At 47.1% G+C, this 24684-nt stretch overlaps 1 protein-coding gene across 1 annotated transcript in view; it reads right to left on the reverse strand.

The window, feature by feature from the left end:
- SMG1 (SMG1 nonsense mediated mRNA decay associated PI3K related kinase) overlaps positions 1-24684 on the reverse strand; it is a 2768248-nt gene that overhangs the window by 1498596 nt on the left and 1244968 nt on the right. The window contains exon 40 of the mRNA XM_069647131.1: positions 8241-8487. Within this exon, the coding sequence (XP_069503232.1) occupies positions 8241-8487 (247 nt within the window). The remainder of the gene's footprint in view (positions 1-8240; positions 8488-24684) is intronic.

Consider the following 24684-nt stretch of genomic DNA (forward strand, 5'->3'; position numbering starts at 1 on the left):
GAGAGAGAGAGAGAGAGAGCGACTGGTGCAGAATCCAACTTTTTCTGACACTGGTTGGGACACCGGAGGCGAGCAGACTGCAGGACATGGCACTGTGGCTGACAAGAACAGCGTGCAGAGAAACGGAGCTAAGAGGTTTGCTGCATTATTGCCACGGGCAGCTGGAGTCACCAAAAGCAGAGGAAGGCAAAGCGGAAACCAAGCGGCCAACGGGACACACTGTCAGCGGGCTGCGAGCAAAGAAGTCGTAGACACGAGGAACGCCGAAGCTGCCAATGAAGACCGGTAAGTCGAGTGAGTGCGAATGGGACACTGGGGTGCTTCAGGGCGAATGCTGCGCACTGTTGATGGCGCGAGATGGCTTAAAGGAATTGGAATAGTTAATATGAATACAAACATTGTTAAGAAAGGGTCAGTGACCCATTACTTGAAAAGCATTATTTCTTGGATGCAAGAAGTGACAGGAGAACGGAAAAGCCCTGGTAGATTAGTGAACCAGGCAAACAGCGAGTCTGGGACTCGCATCCATGAGAGGATATAAAAAGCCCTGGCAGGAATGTAAACCTGGCAGTGTGCGAGTCTGGGACCCACACCGAAGTGTGATACCATGGCAGGAGAGTAAACAAGGGGTAAGAAGAGAAGTGAATAACCTCAGGGGTAAAAACCCCACCCTGAAATTGTGGAATAGTGATAACCAATATAAAAAGGGAAGAATCAGATCCCTTTTAAGGATAGGCAACTACCCTGGCAGGAGAGTACACCAGGCGTAGAAAAATGATTAGGAAAGCACAGGGGTCAACAACTCTTCCTTGAAATTGTGAAACCGTGGTCATTGTGATAAACCAGAAGGTGTCTCATCTGCTAGTTCTTGGTGATCTGCCATTCAGGTGGCCAGGACACAGCCATCGTTTTTGCACCCAGTTCCTGGGGGTGGACTAGTGCGGAAACATCACCTGGGTGAGAGGTCCTCAGGGAAACTGGATGGTGAGATTCAGTATCGCTCTCTTCCCTGTAACACCTTTACCCCATCCTACTCAATGAGATCCTTAGAAACTCAACTCACACCCGAACCGTTCACCTAACATGTCTCAATACTATGGTCAGGCAATTATTGACAATCACTCACCTGACTTTCATTACACTTCCCCACACAGATAAAAGGCAGGGCACGAGAGCGCATTGTGAGCGAGGCAAAACACACAAAAGGTACAGCAATTTCGAGTCGGCAGCTGAACCAAGGCAGAAAGATGGCCAGGCACGGGAGGTAAGTGAGAGGGGCAACACCCTGGACCTTTTTGGTGGGAAACAGTTACTCTCAATCAAGGCAGAAAACCTAAGACCAGGAAACCAGGCTGAAGAATCTTGCATCTACCGAGAGTCCTCCTACATAACTGACCAAGGCGGGGAGGAGCAGCAGATGCTGCAGTATCATCCTTGGCTCCAAGAACAAAGAAGCGACAGAACATAGCCAGTGAGTTGGGGAGACTGATGCCAGACCGGTCTCTGTTGAAGTCTAGGTTGCAAGTGGCAACATTGTGAAAACTAACATTGTTAAATGCGTGTGATGAAACGTGAGTGAAGCTAAACTGCGGGTGAATATTTGCCAACGGTATTGTATCTTTCCTTTTAATGTTCAGAGTGGTCCGGCACTGTGAATGTGCTCAGTTGAAAGTCTCAGTATGGTATCCTGACAAGAGAAATAAAAGTAGAAGATTGATGTGAAGTGTAAATTGTGTGAAGCGAATCAAAGTGGTCCTGCGATGGTTTAAGGAAAACCCATCGCACATTCGAAAGTCTTCGATTCTGGAATCAAAAAGGGATCTGAGCCCGAACAAGGGGGATCCATGGTCCAAGCGCGAACGAGGGAGAACAAATTGTGAACATTGTAGAAAAGGGGTCTGAGCCCGAACAAGGGGGATCCTTGGTCCAAGCGCGAACTAGGGAGAACAAATTGTGACCATTGTAGAAAAGGGGTTGTTGGGCAGAAACCTGTGCAGTTCCCTTAGGGACCACTGCAAAAGATTTAGGACTACAGGTGTTTGGCAGTAAACCCACTTGGTAGCAGTCTATACCACATAGATTCACTTGGTAGCTGTGGCTGAGCAGTCGGACTTCCCTCAAGAAGAGTTAGGCAGTATATAGAGTCTACACAATAGGTACAGAGATCCAGTAGCGCAAGCGAACACTGACCAGAGCTTTGGTGTAAAAGTATATAATTATTTATTTAAAGGCACTTGTAATTTACACTACCAATAAAGAGGTAAATAAATTCAGCACAGTCATCATTATGTATATACAACCCTAATTACTTATTAGACAAGTCTTAATGAGAAACAGCACTTATTTTCAGACAGAGGTGAGCGCTTAACATAAGATGGCACTCTAATAAGTTATTAACAAAGGGAGGGGAAAAGGCAGAGTTATGGAAGCAAACAAATTTTAATACTTTAAAAAGAACCACAGTAAGGCAGGATAGGCAGAGTTCTACTGGAGAGCAAGGAAGTCAATTGCAAGGCCCACTCTTGGAAAGAGCAAGCAGAAGGGATCCAGGTTCACACAGTGGGGTTATGCCCAAAGAGTCTTGTAGATAGTTCGAACACAAAGGATGAAATTAAAGTCAGGAAAAAGTTAGCTAGGTTGTCCCAGGCCAGCCCAGGTGTTAACTGTTTTGTATAGACAACACATTTGTTCCGAAATACACTGGGAAGAAACAAAAGACCACCTACCTGGGGTTTTATAGGATGAAGAGGTGTCTGAAGAAACCCTGGTCTTTCTTCGAATTCGGCGTGAACCTTCGAAGAGTAAGAGAAATCCCCCTGAGAACTCCTCAAAGGACCTGCAAGAGCTTGTCCTTCGTGAAACTCTGAGGGAAACCCTCGTGGGGAATAAAACCCTGGAAGAGCTGCTAGTGGGCGTTGTCTTCCTGCGGAGACCCGGTGAGAAAGCTGGTCTGGATATTCTTCTGGCTGTTAAGACGAGTGGCCTTTGAAACGGAGCTAAATGCAGTGGGTAAAATAAACACAGTTATTCCTGAAAGTAAGGCAAGGAGAGGTTCCTATAGAAGGTACTAAGAGCTTACCATGTATTAAACATGAAGAGTGCGGAGAGGTAAGGAATCTCTGTCGTATTGCAAAAGTAAGATGGCACTATGATGAGGGAAAGAAAAGACCCGTAAGATTTAGGGTGGATGTATCTAGTCCTATAAGTGTAGGATGAACTAGGAGAAAATCCTACCCTTTCACTTCCAAGTCTTTTTGAGCCAGCCTGAGTGGATGAGGAGAATCTGGAGGTTCCCAACAAGGTATTGCTACAAAGGAAGGATGAGGAGTTGGAAACAGAAGTCCGATCGCCGGGGGCGATCAAAGAGGTGAGATGGAAAATAGATTAGTACCTAGAGAGGGAGGTATGGAGGAGGTTCCGGGTCTAAGCGTGCTTAGAAGTAGAATCGATCCCGGAAATGAAAGGTTCCGTAATGCCTTCTGAAATAAAAGGGAGGAATGGAGAACAAGAAGGTGAGTAAAGTAGACAAGAATGGTTGAGAGAAAAAGTCTTCGTAATCCTAGCGAGGCGAACTTACGAAGCGTGTGCCGGCTCCTGGGAGAGTAGCAACGCATCTTCCTTCTGTTGTCGCTGGATTATAAGAGAGTAAATAGGAAGTGATGGTGGAAGGTTGAGAGGCTTCCTGGGAATTAACAACTAGCCTGAACTGTACGCTAGCGATGGTAACCGCAGCGGCGGCCATCTTGGAATCAGTTTCAACTAGACTGATGTGGACGATTTCCTGGTGCAGAAGTGGCGGCCATGTTGGAAATAGGTCGGAAGGCGAAATGCACATTAGAAACCATCACACCAGGTTAGTAAGTCGAGGCTTTACTGTCACCCCGAACGAGCCGTCGCAAGGGAAGCCAGGCGGGGCACAGTACCTTAAGTGTGAAGGAAGCTCCAGCGGGGGCAGTTGTTCCTGGCAGCGGGTGCAAGTCGGTGTTTCGTCCAGAGGAAGAGGAGGTCTCGCCGTGGAGGAGAGATGAAGGTCGTCGCACTGCCAGGGAAGAAACCAGCCGCGGAGTTCTTTCGGTTAAAAGGTACTACCCTTCTCTTCGCGGTAGTGGTAAGCTGTGGTGTACCGGTTGCCGGGGTGCTTGGCACAGGCAAGGCGGCCACGAGATGCTCCAGGAAGGTGAAAAGAAGGCACAACTGGTTATCCCCACCAGTCAAAGGAAGAAGACTCTCCGGACTGGAGATCTCCTCCGTCGTCGGGAAAAGTAGTGAGACGGTTCAGCAGGGCTCCACCGGTGGTGTCGTCATTGAAGGTCGGCTTAGCTTCTTCCTCCTCGGATTCTTAGGTCCTGTGGCGACTTCTGAAGTTCCGGTCCCCAAAGCCCTGCTTTTATGCAGCAAACCCCCATTCATTCAGACTAGCTGTCAATCAAACATGCTAAGTGGTGAGCCGGCCGGCTCACCACTTGGGCCAATCACACAAGTGTGCGACTTGAGTTGCCAAGGCAACTCAGTCCAGGGTGCCTAAACCCCCTCCTAAACCCCCTGTGGTACCCAGACAGAGTGGCACCACTTTTGGAGGCTTCTATGGAGAAGCCCGCCAAAAAGTGGAACAAAGGGCTTGACTTGGGTTGGAGTCACAGAAGAGAACACAAACGCCATTTTAGAATCGAGTTCTGTCAAAAAATACCAACCGGTGAATTAATATCAAATAAATAAACCGGCGGTATGTTCGAGGCTATACGAATTAAATAATTAAAGTTGGTAGCCTCGAACAATGGGAAAATCCCATAGAGACATATTCGCGGTCGGATATAAAAAGTAGTATCCACTGCCACCAGCCAAAACTCGTTCAGGGGGGACGGAGACGTGCCCCCTCGAACAGACCCCGGGGCAATCGAATTGCCCCGACCAGTACGTCCACAATATGATGGTTTGTACTGGTTTCTGTTCATAATTTGGGACTAGTAAAGCCAATGGTGACTTTACATGCCCTGGGAGACAGTGGTCAGTCCCAGGGTATGGAGTCTATGTTGGGGGGGGGGGTCGTAACCCACATCAAAAACACATGAGACCCTATGGAGTAAAAGACCCCATAGCCCATAAAACACATGGAAAGACAAAGGAACACCTCAAATCATGTCTAAGAGTGGGAGTAAAAGAGTCTCACTCTTAGGAGAAAAAAATAAACCCCAAAAATACAGCAAAGCTGCTGGAGGACTCACTAGGTTTGGGAAATTAGCCTTTTCAGAGAATTCTCCCTAACAGGGGTCTGAGCCCGGACGATGGGGACCCGTGGTCCGAGCCCAAAGGAGGGAGACCAGCCTTGAACTTGAGAGTGAAAACCCTGACAAAGGAAAGGAACTTTTGTGTTTTGTTACATAAGGCCCTCTGCAATAAGAGACTTATTGCGAGAGAGACTTTGGCAGAAAACCCCAATGCCTATGTGTTGAACTGTTACCACGTGGCCAAGAAGCCAGAGTGTGTGCGAAGCCCGCACGTGCCGCCTTGCCCCGTGCTGAAAACATGGAGCAGGGAAGCCAACTCTTCAACTATCTATTTTGACAGACTCCACTAGGAATGAGTTATTTGATGGTCGTAGTTTGCTTCCATCTTAGATTTAGATAGGTGTCCTACGAACCCCCTGAAGTTCAATAAACACTCTTGAACTGTGATGACATGTGTCTGTCTTCACTGTTTGATACCATGCCTTCCTTGCACCATCAATACAAAAAGGGAAGAACCATATCTCTTCAAAAGAATAATTGAGGCCAAGAGAACGAGAGAGATAATAAAGCTGCAATTAAATGTAATAGTAATTGGTTATTTATAATGCACTTAATACCCAGGGGTTTTTAAGCATGGACTGGGGATCAAACCTGTGTTGCTCCACTTCATCTTTCTTCCAAGGCAAGCGCAATGCCCCTGAGCTATCCTCCCGAGACAAAGTCCCTAGCAGGAGAGAACACCAGAGTAGAAAAAGGATTGAGAAAGCTTAGGGGTCCAACCACTCCTTGAAATTGTGGAACAGTGACAATCAATGAAAAAAGGGAAGAACCATACCCCTTTAAGGATAACTGATACAGAGAGTGAGATTGAAACATTCAAAAGAACAGTGTTCTTAAGGGAGACTCAAGGGAGGAGGAGTCCCACTTGAAACTGTGAAGTAAAACATTTGATGAAAGCTGAAATCCAGGGGAAGAGTTGTCACCCTGTGAAGTAGTGGAAAATTACTGGCTCTTTACGGAAGTACCTGATAGACAGTGGAAGACCAGAAGAAAAATACAGGAAGGGAGGCACCCTTTTTTCTGGTGGAACTTTTTTTCTTTTCTGCACCTTCGAACATTATGTTTTGGAACTTTTAAAGACAGCGATAAGTGTGTAGCTTACAGAAATCACAGAGTTGCCCAATATATTGAGTTTAGCTTATAAGGGTGAGTTTAGCTTATAAGGGTCAGTTTAGGGTTTTTGGACAGTGGCTGCTTTTTGGTTGAACATCCTGACAGACAGCCCTTAGTTTTGTTGAGGCAGGAAACCCCTAGGAGTTAGAGCAAGGTAGGATTTTCTCCCCATCCTTTCTTTATTTCATCTTAATAAAAATATATTCCCAAAAACATAATGTCACTCTGTCCGACTCATACTCTTGATTCCTTACAGCTCATACAGCCACTAGGCTTGTGGGAGGCGAGGGGAGTGGAAAGAGGTATGCAATTAATTGCCTGCTCCGATTCTCTTGAGTGACCAACAGTAGGGTCCTTAAACACTGGACCCCACTTGTATATGTTGTTGGTTCAGTTGCAGGGGATCCAGGGGCCAAAGGTATAGTGGCTGTTTATGTATCAGAATAGAGTCTGGCTAGACAGCGATTCTGTACTCTGGCGAGACTGTTCTATAGTTCTTCAAGCTGGACGGTCCGGGAACATCAGGACAGCAGCCCCAGTAGGTTCTACGACAAAAGGAGACCCCAGTACATGACGGATGGGCAACAGTAAAGATCGCCGCAATCAGGGGGCAGCAGGAGACGAAGGAGGCACAGTTCCAGGAAGAATGATCTTCATGTAGGTCAACGACTACATGACGAAGACCTGCGGAGTCCCAAGTTTCAACTAGAGGTGGCTACGTATGCACAGAAGATGTCTTGGACAATGCAGGTCAGTCCACAGGAGGGTGAAAGGCAGACTTCTGACGGAAGGCAGTTCATGCAGGGGTCCAGACTGGTCGGTCTCACCAGTCCAAAGGTAGAAGCATTGATGAGGTTCTTCTGTGGATCATTGCAAAAAGGCAGTTCTTCATCAGGAATTGGCAGGATGCGATGCTGGTCATCCTCAGTAGCAATCCTCAGGTCTCAAGGATGATGCTCCTCTATTTCGGGGTCTTCACTCCAGTCAAGGATCTGAGGAACCGCTGAAGGCCTCCTCCGATCCAAACTTCGGACAGGGGCTGACGTGGCCCATCGCTGGCAAAGATCGGCACAATTTAAACTGGTATGGGCTGTCCAATTGTAAACAGTTTTGTGCTCCACGCCTGCCCAGCAACAGATATCCACTAGCCGGAATATGGATTGGGACAGGACAGTGGCCAACTGGCCAGAATGCTCACACCGCCACTTTGTCCCGGAACTCTGACTCAAGAGCCCAGGAAAAATCCTATCATATGTGGTCTTTTCTGACCTGAAAAGGCAGGAAACAGGCCAAAGCAGGATAGACAAAGGATAGCACAGAAAATGTAGTTGAGTATATGGTACTTAAAATAGTAATTTACGGTAAAGCATAAACGTTTATGCAGTAAAAAACAAAAAAAAATGATAGGAAAAATGTCTGCTGCCACAACGTCGCACTGGACACATCAGAAATTCAAACAAAAAGTGTTATTAAAGAAAAAGAAAGAGGGTACATAATACCCTTGCAGCACTTCATTGTAAGGTGATGTGCACTAAAGTAAAACAACAAACGCATCTTGCAAAGGGGGGTGTTGCCTTGGCACTGGTAACCATAAGAGCGGATTAGTGGCCTCAAAAGAGGAGTGAAGCAAGCAAAGTAAAGAAGAACAAAAAAATACTTATTTTCAAAAGGTAGGAAAGTGTTCAAGCCATAGCAAAAGGTTGAGGGGGTTCCACTGATGTCAAATGAGGGAAAGCTGCAAAAGGAAAATCTTTCCTAAATGCATAAATCAGGGCTAAAAAAAGAAACGTGTTAACTAAAATGATAAACAAATACATTGTTTAGGTGTTGAACATTTCTTACCTTTAAATAGGTACGGGTAGTTTTTTCCATCGGATCCCATGAATAGTAACTTCTTGGGTTTGGTTTTCGTAGGAAGGATAGTTATGATATTTCCCACACTGTGAATTGTGATTGCATCTTTGGCGGACACCTCTCCTGGAAGTGCTATCTCAGTGCTAGCCATTGTAGCCAAGTGTGGACTTATTTCCTCAAGACGTAAAAGATAGCTAGCACGTTTTTGTGATCTCTGCTGCAAACTTAACATGATCTGTTATTCAAAGAGGCAAAAACAGACTTCAGATTTAAATTGCACCAATGACCTCTGAGATAAATGTTTCTTTACAAGTTTCATAAGCAAATTAGTCAATCATATAACACAAACACATTACTTTCAGTAATGTTCCATCTCGTGCATAGGTCCTCCCTTCCAAAGATCCCTCTTCTTTAAAATATCTTCACCAGGCACAGATGAGACTGAACACTTTGCACAGACACTGTGCCTGCTCTGCATCATTAGTGCCTAGGACTTCCGATGTGACATCAGAAGCATATATGTAGCCACTCGTAAACCCTTACTACTGTACAGACATTTGCCCTGCATGTACAGGCACAAGACCTGCCACATGTTAGAAGCGATCAGTTTGAGGAGTAGGTGAGCATATCGGTTAGAAATCTGGGGGATGAAGGATTTACCAATCTGAAAGAATATCATTGAAAGTAAGTAATTTATTCCTTTAATGGATACCTTACTAATGCAGATACTTCATTTTCAAAAGATTGCCAAAGCAAAATACAAATGGAGGAGACTGAATAGCGAGTAACCAGCACTTACATACAAAACCTTTTTTCCTTTCCAGCCAAGGAATCCAGAAAATACTGGTTGGCAAATGTGGGTAAGAAGAGCCATGCTGCCGCCTGGAAGATGTCAATAATTGGGACACACCTGACAGGCAGAAGCTGCAGCCAGACCCCTTGTGGAATGAGTCAACAGACCTGCAGGGACTTTTGTTTGCCAGGGTATAGCATTCTAAATTGCACAGGGCAATCCCCCAGGACAGTTTTTCGTCACAGCTTGTCTTGTCTAGAGTATCAAATCCTCTTGACCGAGTAGGCCTTGAATTTGGTGAAAAAAGTAAGAGGCAAGAATAGCCAGCTTGCTAAAATAAACATGCAATTTCTGAACTTAAATTAGCCACATTTTCTTTACTTTTTAAAACCCAGATGAACAATGATATTCTTAGTCTAAAAGATACTGTCACTGCTTGCCTTAATCGACACTTCCTCTTCTTATGATGAATGTATGGGATTTATAAAGTGCAAACCTAGCTGGGAAGCAATGGAGCCCTGTACACAGGGAATACACAGGGGTTACAAGTAGGGTGCAAGGGTAGCAAAGGAGTGGGAATGGCGTGAACTGAATAGGGGGATAATAGCATTGAAAGGAACGATTGGTGAGATGTTCTTTGAAGAATATGGTCTGTAGCGTTTTTCCTGACGTGTAGGCTGGCGGGCGCGGTGAGGGGAGCCATAAATGCATCAATAACTTGTTTCAGCAACAAGATGCAAATCAGAAAAAGCTCAGGTTCTTGTATTTTATCCTCTTGCAGTTCTTGGTTTCCAACCTGGCCATGACGTTGCTTCTGGTGGTTATCTGGTATCAGAAGATGGTGATTCTCAGCCAAGTAGAGTAGTGGTTTGGTTTTGAATGCTTTGTAGATAACACAGGCAATCTTGCACATAATGCATACTTGAAGAGGTAGCCAATTCAGCTACTTGTGGATGGGGGTTATGTGGTCGAATTGCTTTAGACCTATGATGGGGTGTGACGCAGGATGACTTTCAGATGTGGGACTCCTGCAAGTAGGGCGTTGCCACTGCCCAGGCGGCAAAGGACCAGGACTTGGACAACTGTTCTGAAAACTAGAGGCAAGGATGAAGGGACTGACTTTGGGAATGTTATACGGCCATCAGCAGCCCTTTTGCATAATTCAAAATATTCTCCAAGGGTGTGGCAGTGTGGAGTACAAATATTGAATCTACACTAGTCATCAAAATCAGAAAGAAAACAAACCTAAATGACTGATTGTAGTTGGGTCTGGCAGTGATCAAGAAAGGGAATTTACTAGTAGAGAGCACTGGAAAAAGCAATGGGCCTAGATTTTAGATACTCGAAAGTATAAATCTGTGGAATATTAACCCCAGTTTTGTGCACTATTTTATAGGATTACGTGTGGACTAATGGTATTTTTTTCAAGCATGGCACACATTTGGAGAAGAAAAGGTTGTGCCTCTGGTTTCACTTTGTTTACAAAAGATAGTTGTTTGTAAACTCGAAGGTAGGACACAGGTGAAGTGAATCTACCAGCACACAGCCATCTATACTTGACATTTAATACACAGTTGAAAGTCCTGCAGCGAGTAGCATGGCCGGGGAAACACCGCCCAATAAGGTCTAAGACATAACACAAGGAGTTTATGCGCTGGTCGTAGGGGAATTAGTGTCAGTAACGAAAAAATTAAGATGGACAAAAAGTAAGAATACTAGTTGAAATATAATGTGTGTTCAGCCAACACGCGTTTCGACTCATTCCGGCAATTTGTCAAGGATACATTTATATTGAACCATAAACGACCCAGATATCAAAAGTGATGCGTAACAATCAGATATATGACATGAATTTGTAACTGTATTCAATCAAACCATGGTGTACATGACATAAATGAAAACCTTGCAAAAATTAATTGTTACTCACCGTAGTGACTAAGGTACTCAGTCCATAGTCCCCTTTCCTCCATGCTGCATAGGCCGTCCCTCGCTAGGGATGGGAGACAGAACCTTTTTCACCAGAAAAAAATATCTTGCACTTTAAATTTAGAGGCGTGCAGGGGCACAGCCCTGGGAGCATGCGCTCCCCTGACTCTGCCCACCGGCGCCACTCCTCAGTCCCCATTGACACGTCGACAATATTTAACATTGCCTAATGACTATTATTAGGAGGGCGGATGGTGGGACATATGGAGGAAAGGGGACTATGGCCTAAGAGTACGTTAGTCACTACGGTGAGTAACTTAAGTCCCGTCCCAATTCCTCCATATTGCATGGGCGATTACAAATTAATGTAGCACTAGGGTGGAGAGGAGACCCTCCTTAAGTAAACAGATTCCTTAGAACTGCCGGTCCGAAAGCCGGTGTCCAAACAGTAATGCTTACAGAAAGCCAAAGGGGTGGCCCAGGTGGCCGCCCTGCTGATGACCTGCCACAGAACCTACCGTTGGAATGCAACGGCCGTGGCCTTGGCTCTGACAACGTGGGCGTGCATGTTAGCTGGCAGTGGCTTGTGCTGCCCCTCGTAGGCCTCCTTGATGGCGGAAAACATCCACTGTGCCATCAAGGCCTCGGATGCCCGATAACCGGGCCTAGACCCCCCCCCCCCCAGCCCCCAGAAGGTGAAAAACAATGCGTCCGACTTGCGGAAGCCCTTGGTCCTGCCCAGATAGAATTTCAGAGAGCATCTGACATCCAGACAGTGCAAGACCCTCTGAGTCTCGTCCTTATGGTCAGCAAAAAACTGAGGTGAGACTATTTCCTTGTTTAGATGGAAAGCGGAGGGTACCTTAGGTAGGAATACGGGGTGTGTCCGCAGGACCACATTATCCCTGTGAAAAGTTGTATAGGGTTCTGAGGCCACCAGAGCCTGGATCTCGCTGACTCTGCGAGCAGAGGTGAGGCCCACTAACAAAGCTGTCTTAATAGTGAGCAGCCTGATGTCCGTGGATGCCACTGGCTCAAAGGGCTTGTGCGCCAGAGTCCGCCAGTGACAATATCTAGTCCATTTACTCTTGTACTGGCTCCTGGTAGCCTTGCTCCTTGCGCCCTGAATGATTTCTAGGATAGCCTGCGATAGGCTCAGGTGCTTCAGCGTGACATGCTCAGGAACCACGCTGCAAGGGCTAATTTTTGCGGGGTGGGGTGGATGACCCTGCCCCCCCAGCTGCACCAGAAGATGAGCTGGGCCCATCGGAAGGTGAATGGGTTGTATGTCCGAGAGGCCGAGAAGCTCCGAGAACTACGGTCTCGCTAGCCACCACAGAGCTATCAGAATGATGCCAACCTAACAAGATTCCTTTATCTTGCAGATCACCCTGTGGACCAGGGGTGTGGGAGGGAAGGCATATGTGATGTTGCCGTTCCACTGTATATGGAATGTATCCCCTAGGGAGCCGGGTCCCTGCCAGGACGCGAACTGCTGGCACTTCCTGCTGTCCCAGGAGGCAAAAAGATCCACCCGAGGATGCCCCCATTTGCTGAAGATCTCCAGCAGCGCCCGATTGTTCGATTGTCACTCGTAATTGTCCGCTCCCAGACTGAGCCTGTCCGCCTCCAAGTTGGACTCCCCTGGCAGGTGGAAGGCCGTGAGGCAGATGTTCTCCAGGGCCCAGTCCTACATGACCACCACTAGGCTACACAGTGGAGGGGACCTGGTAACCCCCTGCTTATTGACATAGTACATGCTGGTGGAGTTGTCGGTCTGGATAAGAATGACCTTGCTCCCAATGAGCAGAAGGAAAGATTTGAGAGCTAGCCAGATGGCCTTCAGCTCCAGCCAGTTGATATGAGACTCCTGTCGGGTCTAGACTCCATGGACGCTGTGGCTGTCCAGAGTGGATCCCCAGCCCTCTAGGGAGGGGTCTGTAGTGATGGTGACCTCTGGGGCCGGCTGCCAGAAGGGCTTGCCCGTCCACAGGTTGCCGTCCCTGGACCACCATGTGAGGTATGAGTGGAGAGAATGAGGCATGTTGACAAGCTCTGCTTGGAAGCCCCTCTCCTGACTCCATGAGGCTGCGAACTGCAGCTGTAATCTCATCTTGAGTCGTGTGGGGTACGTCCAGTAGGACCACTGCCATGATACCCAATAGGTGTTGGTACCACCAGGCCGATGTCACTTCTTGGGTGAGGAAGTGAGTATTGGCCCTCTTGATGGCCGTGATCTTGTCCTCTGAGGGGAACACTCTCTCGGAGCTCGTGTCCCAGGAAGGTTAGTCTCTGCGTAGGCTGCAGCAGAGACTTGAGGTTGAGCGAAAATCCCAGCTCGTGGAGTGTACTCATAAGGGTGGAGGTAGTGTGGTGAACCGCCTCTGGAGATCTAGCCCTGGCCAGCCAGTCGTCCAGGTATGGGTAGATGTGGAGGCCCTGGACCCTGAGGAGGGCCACCACTGTATTCACGAGTCTGGTAAATACCCTGGGGTCTGAGTTGAGGGCGAAGGGTAGCACCTTGTATTGGAAATGACAACCCATGAGCCTAAATCGCAGAAAAGAGGGATGCGGCTGCCAAATCGGCACATGTAGATAAGCGTCCTTCAGATCCAGGGAGCACATCCAGTTTCCCTTGCACAATGTCTCCACTATGAGTGCTGGCGTAATCATCAGGAATTTCTGAAGAGGGAGGTTGAGGGTGGGGGTGGAGAGGTCCAGCACAACTCAGGCCAGCATGGTTCTTTTGTATGGCGAAAATCCTGAAATAGAAGGCCAATCCTCGCTGGGAGGCTGGGACTTCTTCCACGGCCTGGCTGTGGACAAGCGACCGAACGTCCGCCAACAGAGTTGCTGTCCCAATCTGTGGGAGCGGAGGGGAGGAGGGAGGAGAGGGAGGGATCGCTTCCGACACCAAAACTGTGCATGAAAGGCAAGTCTGCTCCCCCCCCCCCCCCCGGTACACTCCGCTGGAGACAAGTGGACCCGAAGGGATGCCTCATGCTTTATTTCCCTCTCAGGCTGTTGCAGAGAAGGGGGGGCTGAAAAAATCCCCTCCCCTCTTTTGTTGTTTGCGTCAGAGTTGACTCGGCGAACGGTCAGGCTGCATGGACCTCCATTCTTGGAAAGCCGCGGAAACCTCCGAACGTCCACACCTTGTCGGAGCGTTGATGTGACTGGGTGTATGCCTTGGGTGTGGCCTTCATAAGGATAAAGACTTTGCAGTTTGCAAACTGTTTTTCTTTTTCTTTAGTTCCTCATCGGTGGGGGAGTGAAAGAGGTCTCCCCCCTCGAACAGAAGGTCCAATATACATTCCTGGACTTCTGGGTTAAATTTAGTAGCCCAAAGCCAGGCAGTCCTTCACATGTCCGTGGCGATGCATATGGCCCGACCAGAGGTGTCAATGTGGGCCACTGTGGACTCCATGATGTCTTGTGCCACCATTTTAACCTCTGCCAGTCCCGCCTGGAAACGTGCCTGGATATGCATCAGAAGTTCTGGAAGGAAATCTGCTATTTACCGTCTCGCCTTGGAAGCAAGACGACACGGAGCAACACAGGTTCGATCCTTGGGTCTGTGTTTCAAAACCTCTGTGTATTAAGCGCGTTATAATTAACCAATCATATCTGTTAGGCAGAAACCTGTGCAGTTCCCTTAGGGACCACTGCAAAAGATTTAGGACTACAGGTGGTTGGCAGTAAACCCAATTGGTAGCAGTCTGTACCACCCAGATTTACTTGGTAGCTGTGGCTGAGCAGTCAGACTTCTCTCAAGATGAGTTAGGCAGTATATAGAGTATACACAATAGGTACAGAGATACAGTAGCACAAGCAAACACTGACCAGAGCTTTGGTGTAAAAGTATATGACAATGCATTACTTACCGTAAAAGCATTTCTGATGGTTGTATCTGCTTAGATTCACATGCTGTGCATAGTCCGACATCCAGTGGTCACTGCGGAGTATTGCATTTTGTTTTTTGTAGTCGAAAAGGGGACGTCGACAAGGCGTGTCTGTAACACTATCCCTATAGTGACGTGCGTTGTACTCACAATCTCTCACGCGTCGAGGTCCCTCGGTTTGTATTTTTTCTGCCCTGAGGGAGCCTTCTATACGTGAGTGAGTACAGAAAGAGAGAGATGTAGAAAGGTGTCTATGTTCCTTCCATCCGAGCGGGGAGGAAGGGTGGGCGCATGTGAATCTAAGCAGATACAACCATCAGAAATGCTTTTACGGTAAGTAATGCATTGTCTTCTGATGTTTGTTAATCTGCTTAGAATCACATGCTGTGCATAGACTAACGAGCAGTACCCGGAGTTGGCGGTGGGTTATGAGAAGGAACGGTAGAGAAAAGGTGTCTTAATACTGCCTGTCCCACCTGGGAGTCAGATCTAGAGTGTGCATCTAGACAGTAGTGTTTTGTAAAGGTGTGCACAGAACTCCAGGTTGCCGCTTTGCAGATGGACTCAAGGGGAACATTTGCAATGAATGCTATGGATGCCCCAGTGCCTCGAGTAGAATGTGCTCTTGGCTTGAAGGGTAGTTCTCTCTTAGCAAGAGTGTAACAGAGAGTGATGCATTGAACAATCCATCTAGATATAGTGGATTTTGAAACTGCATCTCCTTCTCTTCCTGCTGCCACCGAGACAAAGAACTGATTAGTCTTTCTCAATGGTCTGGTTCTTTCCATGAAGAACATGACAGCTCTGCGCACATCAAGTGTATGCAGACTTTTTTCTCCCGAATTGGAAGGGTTTTGAAAGAACATTGGTAGTTCTATTGACTGGTTTACATGGAATTTTGAGATGAATTTTGGTGCAAACCTTGGGTGCGTGCCTAGAACCATTTTATCTTTGTGAACTGCTACAAAGGGGTCTAAAACAGAAAGAGCCTGTAGTTCACTTACTCTCCTAATGGAGGTGATAGCTATTAGGAAAGCGGTTTTAAGAGTGAGGTCTTTAAGAGTTGCTTTGTGCATGGGTTCAAAGGGTGAGCCCATGAGTCTGGTAAGTACCACATTGAGGTCCCAGCCGGGAGCTGGGTTTGCTATCGGAGGGTGTATTCTCTCTACTCCCTCCATGAAGGCTTTGATAACTGGGACTTTCCACCACGACACTTTAAGCTTGGAAGTGGTATATGCAGAAAGTGCCACTAGGTGGACTTTAATGGAATTGAACACTAGACCCGAGTCCAGTAAATGGGTCAGGTACAGGACAATGTGCGTGGGGGAGAAGTCAACTGGGTCGATGCTTCTAATCTACACCAGATGACAAATCTCTTCCAATTGCTAGAATAACAGTGACGAGTGTTAGGCTTTCTAGCCTCCCTGAGGATGTCCATGCATCTCTGCGGAAGTTGTAAGTGTCCAAATTCTATGATCTCAGGAGCCAGGCTGCTAAGTTCATGGTCTGGGGGCATGGATGCAGTGTCCTGCCCTTGTCCTGTGACAGCATGTTGTGCGTGCAGGAAAGTTTCACTGGGGGAGATAGAGACATCTCCATCAAGTGAGTGAACCATGGCTGCCGGGCCCACATAGGGGCCACTAGTATGGCAACTTGTTCCTGGTGCATCTTGTGCACAATCTTGTTGAGAAGGGGAGTCGGGGGAAAGGCGTAAGCAAATTTCCTTGACCATGGAATCGATGGACCGTTCCCCTTGGATTGGTTCTGGGGGTACCTGCAGGCGTAATCTTGGCATTGTGAGTTCTCCAGAGTTGCGAACAGGTCTATTTCTGGGAATCCCCATTGTTTGAAGTCGAAGACGATGTCTTTGTGCAACTGCCATTCGTACTCTGAGGGCAGAGGGAAGTCTCTGCTGAGTTCGTCTGCTAGCAGATTGAGTTCCCCTGGTACGTGTTGCGACAATAGGAACATGTTGTGTTTGAGAGCCCACTTCGATATTCTGGGCCAGCTTGGACAGTCCTGGAGAGTGGGTGCCCCCTTGCTTGAGGTAGTACATGGCTGTGGTGCTGTCCGTAAGGATCATCACTGTCTTCCCTTGTAGGTGTTCCTGGAAGGCTTTTAGTGCCTTGAACACGGCCAGTAGCTCCAGTAGGTTTATGTGCTTGGACGCTACGCTCGGAGTCCACACTCCGTGAGCAGTCTGATGGGATAGGGGAGCCCCCCATCCTGTGAGGGATGCGTCTGAAGCTCCAGGAATCGTGGGTCTGCGGGAAACCAACAGGAACAACTGCCAGGGCACCAGCTGCACCATTGGAACAAGGTACTGTGTTCTACTTGAGGAAACTGGGTGAATCCCTTTTCTTCATTTCCAAGGCTTGCTCTCGTCTTCCCTCCTCCTTACAACTTTTGCTTCCGAACATTAACAATATCGAAGTAATTTTGGCTACGCTGAATCGCGAAATGTCCGACTGTGATCTTCGGCAACAGGCCCGGTGTCTTTCGACCCTGGCTCCGGCCCTTTGACTTTTGAACTCCTGTCTGAGTGTTTCTTGATTCTGCCTGCCTAACCAAAATATTGCCTGTGATTTTTGACTTCAACTCCCTCTGGGTATCTCAGATGCTAAGTGTGTTTTTGCCCCGGTAGCATTTCATGTCAAGGATACGCGCTTATTTAGTAGACCAAACTGTCAAAAAGTGATCACAATCGTATTTGCGGTAATGTGTTTTGTTGATAACACCGGTTCATTCAAACACAGGGTACTTACCTTGAGACTTACTGTACAAAGCGAATTGGTTAGTTGTAGTATATTTAATGTGTGGTTTTAATTAAGTTTCATAGAAGTGTTGCGTTTATAATGAATGGTTTAAAAATAAACGCACATATTTTTTACTTGAAACCTTGAGTCAGTGCTTGAGTCACAGTAATTGTGGTCCCTTTGTATAATCTCTGTTACTGCTCATATACTCTTGAGATAAGCCTGGCTGCTCTGCCACTGCTACCACTCTGACATAGTAGTACAGGCTTGTACCAAAGGTAAAACTTGTATTGCCACCTGTGGTCTTAATTGTGTGTAGTGGTCCCTAAGGGCAGTACACAGGATTCTGCCTAACATCAGGTAGGACCGAATTACTCCTTGGAGCTACCGTAATCTTGCACCGGTACACTTGGCTCAGCTCCTTGTTCTACATCTCCACTAGGGGTCGCAGGAACCTCACTCCTTCCCCCATCGTGAGACTTCTGGAGGGAACAGCTGCCCATTTCCAGGGGTCTTCGCCAAAGTCGCATGGTCACCTCATGCCACAGGGGCAAGGTCACCTGCGGAGTAGTCATTGCTGTGACTGTGCCCCTGTTGAAATAGTTGTCATTGACGAGGTAGACTGGATTGAGATGCTGATGACGTCAATGGGGAAGCCAGCAAAGGGCCAACCTTGGATCTATCCGTCTTGTACGTCGACAGCAAGCGGTGCTTCGAAGGGGTCAAAGACTTTCTCTTAGAGAGAGCACCCCTCACCAGTAGGCTCACCGTGGATGTGGGTGGCGATGGCAACCTTGCCCTTCCCGCGTTGGGACGCGGCGAACACAGTGGGATATGATGCGAACGGCTCTGCCTTCTTTTTGGACCCACGCGGGCAAGGCATCCTCAAAGATCCTCGACCTATTCTCTGAGGGAGTTCGCTCGTGCAACCGGCCGGTCCTTGAAGAATCACGACAATGCCCAGAGGCCTTACTTGACTTTAGCCATGCCGCCAGTCTGCTGTAGCAAAACCACGGCAGACCTTGCATCCGTCTTCATCGTGGTCCGGAGGCAGGCAATATAGGCATTTATGGTGACTATCTTAAGAACACATTTCGCAAGTCACATTTTGCGCAGAGATTGAAGAGATATCTGTTCTCCTTGTCCATGTTGTAAAGGCCCGAAGTAGGCCTAAACCTGGGCCTTGTCGTAACCTGCGATGAAAGATCCTCGATGAGAGATCCGATGTAGGTTATCTTTGCCGTAATCGGAGAAAAATGTCAAAATTCTATCAAAAATACAAAACTAGCTTGCAGAGCAAGAAGAGGACTCCCAACACTGAAACGTGTGGTAAAAATCTGAAGATGGCCACCAGGGGTGGAGCTTAGGGAGAGGACTGTCATTGGATGGGGGCAGAATGACCCAAAAGACAGTAATTGGTTTAGAGGTGAAATACAGTTTTTAAGCGAAAGTGAAACAGTTGGAGGATACATGAAAGCTGTTTCCCATGGGCAGCCTCTTCCGACAAACAGCATTCTGGGACTGTTTTTTCATCTGGCCCCTGCCTCACACAAGCTTCCTGTAAGAAAAGTTCCTCATGGGAGCACCTTCACCACCCCATTGTTGCTGGGGAGTAAACAACGTTTGTGTACTGCTCAGCCATGAAGGGAGCTATAGGGTGTGTGAAAAACTAAAGGGTGTTTCACAACCTAGTCCTCGTAGATACCATACTCAGGTGGCCAGGGAAAGGCCATCACTTTGGATCCCGACCCTGGGGATGGACAAGCGAGGCAGGATCCCCTGGGTAGGGGTCCACGGGGAGTGGGGGAGAAGCACCTGATCCTGTGAGAATATATCCCCCTTTTTCCTAACCCATCTAACCCCCCTATCCCTACTTATTTTATGGGAAACTACAACTCGCATAATTCCTTCACATTTACAACACTAAGCAGAGGAAGATGAGGAATGAGGCCAGGAGGATTGCCTCTACTGACCTGCAATGACTCTGTCTCTCTAATGAGATCAGGCAGTCAGGCACGTAATCCGAATTGCATACACGTGCCCTTGTTAACACTCCCCGTCAGGATAAAAGGTGGCGCGCACAGGCACACACAGTGAGGCTGGGGGCAAGAACGAACAGATCTTTCGGAGCGGATGTGAATCAGGCTATGGAAGTTGGAAGGTCAACGGGCTGATCGGCTGCGGCAGAGAACGAGCAAGCCAGGCGAGAATTCCATCCTTTCGGGAAGCGGTCAGCGTTCCACAACTGAAAACGAGTGAGCGGAAAGGAGAAATCTTCAAATTGCTTGCAGGAGGCCTGCTACCCTCCCAGGTGAACAACAGAGTTGGGGAGGAAGAGAGGCTGCGTTGGTAACATCCTTGACTGCTATGAAAAAAGCATTGAAGACAGAAGCCCAATTAAAATGCCCGGTGAGTGATCGAAGGTAAATGAAAGCCTGTTTTGTGTTAAGAGACAAAAAGGCACGTAACAGAAGTTGTAAGACGCGCGTGAGCCGATAAAACACGTAATGAAGAGAACAATGACTGAATGACAGAAAATATACAAAGTAACAGTGGTACGGCATAGCGGAATTGCAAATTCGAATGTCTTTGAAATGTTCGGAGTTGTGAAAAGTGGGAAACTAAGGCAAGAAAGTAACTGCGATGCCGAACGAGAATCGATTGAGTGAAATGCAATTTATATGAACTTAAAAATCGCCAAGAGTGCAAAAGTAAAGAGGACATGAACTTTGAAAGATGCCAAGAGGGAAAAAGTAGGTACCAAGGAGCATTGGTGTTGTGAAAATTGCAGATTGTCAAATTGTTGAAAAGGAGGTCGAAGTGGTTGTTAGGCAGAATCCTGTGCAGTGCCCTTAGGGACCACAACACACAATTAAGACTACAAGTGGTAATACAAGTTCACCTTTGGAACAAGCCTGTACTACACTGTTAAAGTGGTAGCAGTAGCGGAGCAGCCAGACTTATCTCAAGAGCAAATGAGCAGTAGTAGAGATTACACAAAGGACCGCAATTACTGTGACTCAAGCAAACACTGACTCAGGGTTTTTGGTTTAAAAAGAGTACATTTATTTCTAGACTATCTGTTCGTAAAACACTTCACTTCTATTAATGTAAAACCACACATAAAATACACTACACAACCAATTCTCTTTGTGCAGAACAACTCAAGGTAAGTACCTTAGGATTTGACAGACCAGTGTCATGAAACAAAAGACGTTACCGGGAATGCATATGCGATCACTTTTTGACAGTAATGACAGTTCGGTCTTACTAAAGATACCCATACTCGCGGGAAGAAATGTTACCGGAGTTAAAACACACTTAGCACCCGAGTTAACAAAAGAGTTGGGGACAAAAATCATAGGCAATACTTTTGTCAAGGCAGACAGAATCAGAGAACACTTACTGACAAGGAGATAAAAGTCAATAGGCCTGCGTCAGTGTCAAGTGGAACCGGGTTCCTGTTGTCGAGGATCACACAGTCAGATAGTTCACGATTGAAGATTGCCAGGAGTACTTGGATATTGTCAACAGAGGAAGCAAAAGTTATAAGAGGGAAGGAAGACAAGGGCAAGCCTTGGATGAGGAGAAAAAGGGTTCACCCTAGTTCCTCGAAGCTGGACACAGTACCTTATTCTTTGAAGAAGCTGGTGCCACGACAGTTGTTCATGGTAGTTACCTGCAGACTCACGGTTCCTGGAGCTTCAGTCGTGGAGACAAGGACGTCTGGAGTGATCTGCACTACCCCGGAATGAGGTCAGCAGCAGCAACGGTGAATAAAAGGTGCACTCCTTTAAAACATGGGAGGCTCTACGGATGGCTATCCGGACCACTACAGCAGTGTCCAGCGATTTCGACCAAGAAGAGGATCCTCTGCCTGTGGAAGATGAGCTGGTTGATCCCAGCAGGCTCAAGGGAAGAAGAATCCGGACTGGACCTTCTCTTGTCGTTGAAGGGTAGACAGCTCAGGACTGCAGCAGGGATCCACCGGGACTCGGTAGTTGCAGCAGCCGTCTTCTTCTCTGCTTCTCTTCGTTTCCTTGCAGTTCCAGTGGCGACTGACTTCCAGCCCAAGAGTCTTGCCTTTTATGCGAAAATCCCCCATTCACACAGCCTGGCTGTCAATTACCCAGCAGGGGGGTAGTCCGGCCCAGAAAACCACCTTAGCCAATCATGCCAAAGTGCGACTTGGGTTTCCAAGGATACCCTGTGTAGGGGTGACTACACCCCTCCCTCACATACAGCCCACCTAGACACCCAGGCGCCAAGAGGAGGGCTTCTTGGAAGAAGCCCGCCAAAAGACGGTGAACAAAGGAGGCAAACCTTGTTTGCCGCGCAAAGTAAAACACAAGAAGGACTTTAACCAAAAAGAAATGGCGAATAAACCTGACCAGAGCCAAAATAAAGAGCAATTGGTCAAGCGGGTTTATGTTCGAGGCTACTATGATAGCATGGAACAGTATCACGTTTATATAATATAATCGCGGTAGAAAAGTTAGGGTAGATACCACTGCCACCAGCCAAGTCTGAATCTTAAAAGAGCAAAACAAAGCTCAGAGAGGCACAGACAAAAAAGGGATAGGAGTTAACCCTTTCCAGTACTCCATGTAAAATGGGGTGTACTGGGTCTGTAGTTTTAAATGACTATGTAAAGTAAATGGCAACTTTACCTGTTTTCTGGGGGACAGTAGACAGCCCCAGAAAACGGAGTCAGTGGGAAGTCTCAAAGACAACCCTGTGTTACTGCACGGAAGGTGCTGTGTAACACATAAAAAGTAGAGTTCATGCAGTGGTGTCCTCCAGAGCCCACTATTAAACAAATAATAAAAATACACATGGCAAAACACATGTATGAGCGGGAAAAAGGCTCACACTCTTACCAAGTGGAAAAATAAACTCCAGAAATCCAGCAAAGCTGCTGGGGGACTCACGTGAGGGAAATTAGCCATAGAATAAGAATTCTCCCTAACAGTGCTCATGCAGGGGTCTACGTAAAATCCTTGCAGTGTCGGAAGTCTGACAGTAAAAACTGAGATAAGGATAGATTGTGGGGAAGGGGACCCCACAAAGAGAAAGACAAGCTCAAGCCCGGCGGAGAAGCCTGTGTTGAAAAGTGGCAAAGTGAAAGCCAAAAGCAGAACTGCGCATACAACGCATAAAGAATTGATTAGACTGTTAAAAGCGTGAAGCTGAAGCCTGAACTGTTGAATTGTACCAGCAAACCAGAGTGTGCAAGACTGAAAAAAAAAGATAGGTGGATGGCACAGTTCTAAGAAACTCTCAAGCCGCTGTGCTTCTGAACGTGGGGAAGGGAGTTGTTACCCAAGCCATTCTGACATTTCTTTTAAGACAATATTTTTCCTTTTTTGTACTCCCTTTACACATTTGCCATTTGAGAAGGAGGGCAAGGTTAGGTTTTCTTAGTATAGGACTTCATTTTGCCTAGACTGACTTGGACTCGTTTTGTTGTTAATTTAATGGTCGGGACTACTCCCATTTTAGGAATTTCACCAACCCCAATAAAGTGCAAAATAAAAGGTTTTCAAAACTTGCATCTGTGTCTACTGTTGAGAACATGCCTTCCTCACAGGTGGCAGAGACCAAACACCTAGCCATTTGCTTGGACTCTCCAAGGAGTGGTACAGATCATCACTGAACAGTTCAATCCCCTGAAAGGGTATATCCATAGTTTAAGATTGGACATTGTTGGTTACGGCTGTTTGGTTTTTTTACCCATAGGAGCCTCATGGCTCTGGACATCACTATCCACCCGTTCAACGTGCCCACTGTAACCAACCAAGCCTGGATAATATGCCGGGATGACTCAAATCCATCAGCCACTCTCCCTCATTGGATCACGACTTTGCTGGGAGATGTTCAATACACTTTCCCACAACTTGCAATAAGGCAAACTTAATGACTCGGGGTGTTTGTAGCATTCATCACCTCTTGGTCAACAAGTTGGGCACACACATTCTTGACCATAGCATAGATACGTTTTGACTCCCATTAAGAAACATTTAAATGGCCCCTTGAGGTGGCTGCACGAACCACCAAAAACGCACACTCCAGATAGACAAAGAAAGAGAAGGGGTCTCCCGCCACCAGCCTGTACTGTCTCAGGACATTCCTTTTGAAGGCTGGATCCTACACAAGCTTCTCTCATGTCAGACATCAGATCTTTAAAATATTCCCCAAAGGACAGAATGGGATGATCCTCCATGGAATTCTCTGCATCACATCAGTGAACTTGTCCCTTTCAGAAGGCTATATGACAGGTCTCCATGTGAAGGGCTTTGAGAGCATGCCACGCAAGGCCTGTATAGGAGGCAAATTCAGTCCTTTTTTTAACTTTTATTTTAACTTACACAGACATTACAGCATACTTGACATTCTTTTTAGCGTCATCATTAGTTTCCCAATTTGCGGGTACACTTGATGCATTATTACAGTGATTCTGAGTTCCCATCTCTTTCACATTTATCGGGCAAGTATTGTCTGCATCTGCCCCAAATGTCTCTTGGACGGTTGTGCGTGGGTAGCAGGTCAGCATGCACCTCTTTGCAATCACTGGCCCACATCATGTCTCTTTACCAGTCATTTATTGTGAGTGGGTTTGTAATTTTCCATCACATTAATATTGTTAGTTTTGCTAGTATCAGACTAAGATTAAGCAGTTTGCGTCAGGTGGGGTTCATTTTACTAACTGTGCCCAGCATATACATATTCCAGGATCCCACACTATAGGATGATCCAACATTTCATCAAGTACAGTGCATACATTCTCCCAGTACTCCGAAAGGCGCTTGCAAGACCACAACATATGGAGGATGCCAGCCTCATCGCTCCCACACCTGGGACATTTCCCATCAGCCGTAGGGTATAGAAGGTTCTGATCCTGGCCGGGGTGTAGTAGGCTGTAATGTATGAGCCGGGATCGTGAGTTATGAGACTTTGATAGTGCACACAGTTTTGCCCATTTTTGGTCAGCGATAGTGTAGCCCAGGTCACTTTCCCATTTACACTTGTCCTCAAAAGGTGATATCTTCGGTGGA

Source organism: Ambystoma mexicanum, chromosome 2q (assembly GCF_040938575.1).
Source record: "Ambystoma mexicanum isolate Mex_15411 chromosome 2q, UKY_AmexF1_1, whole genome shotgun sequence".
NCBI lineage: Eukaryota > Metazoa > Chordata > Amphibia > Caudata > Ambystomatidae > Ambystoma > Ambystoma mexicanum.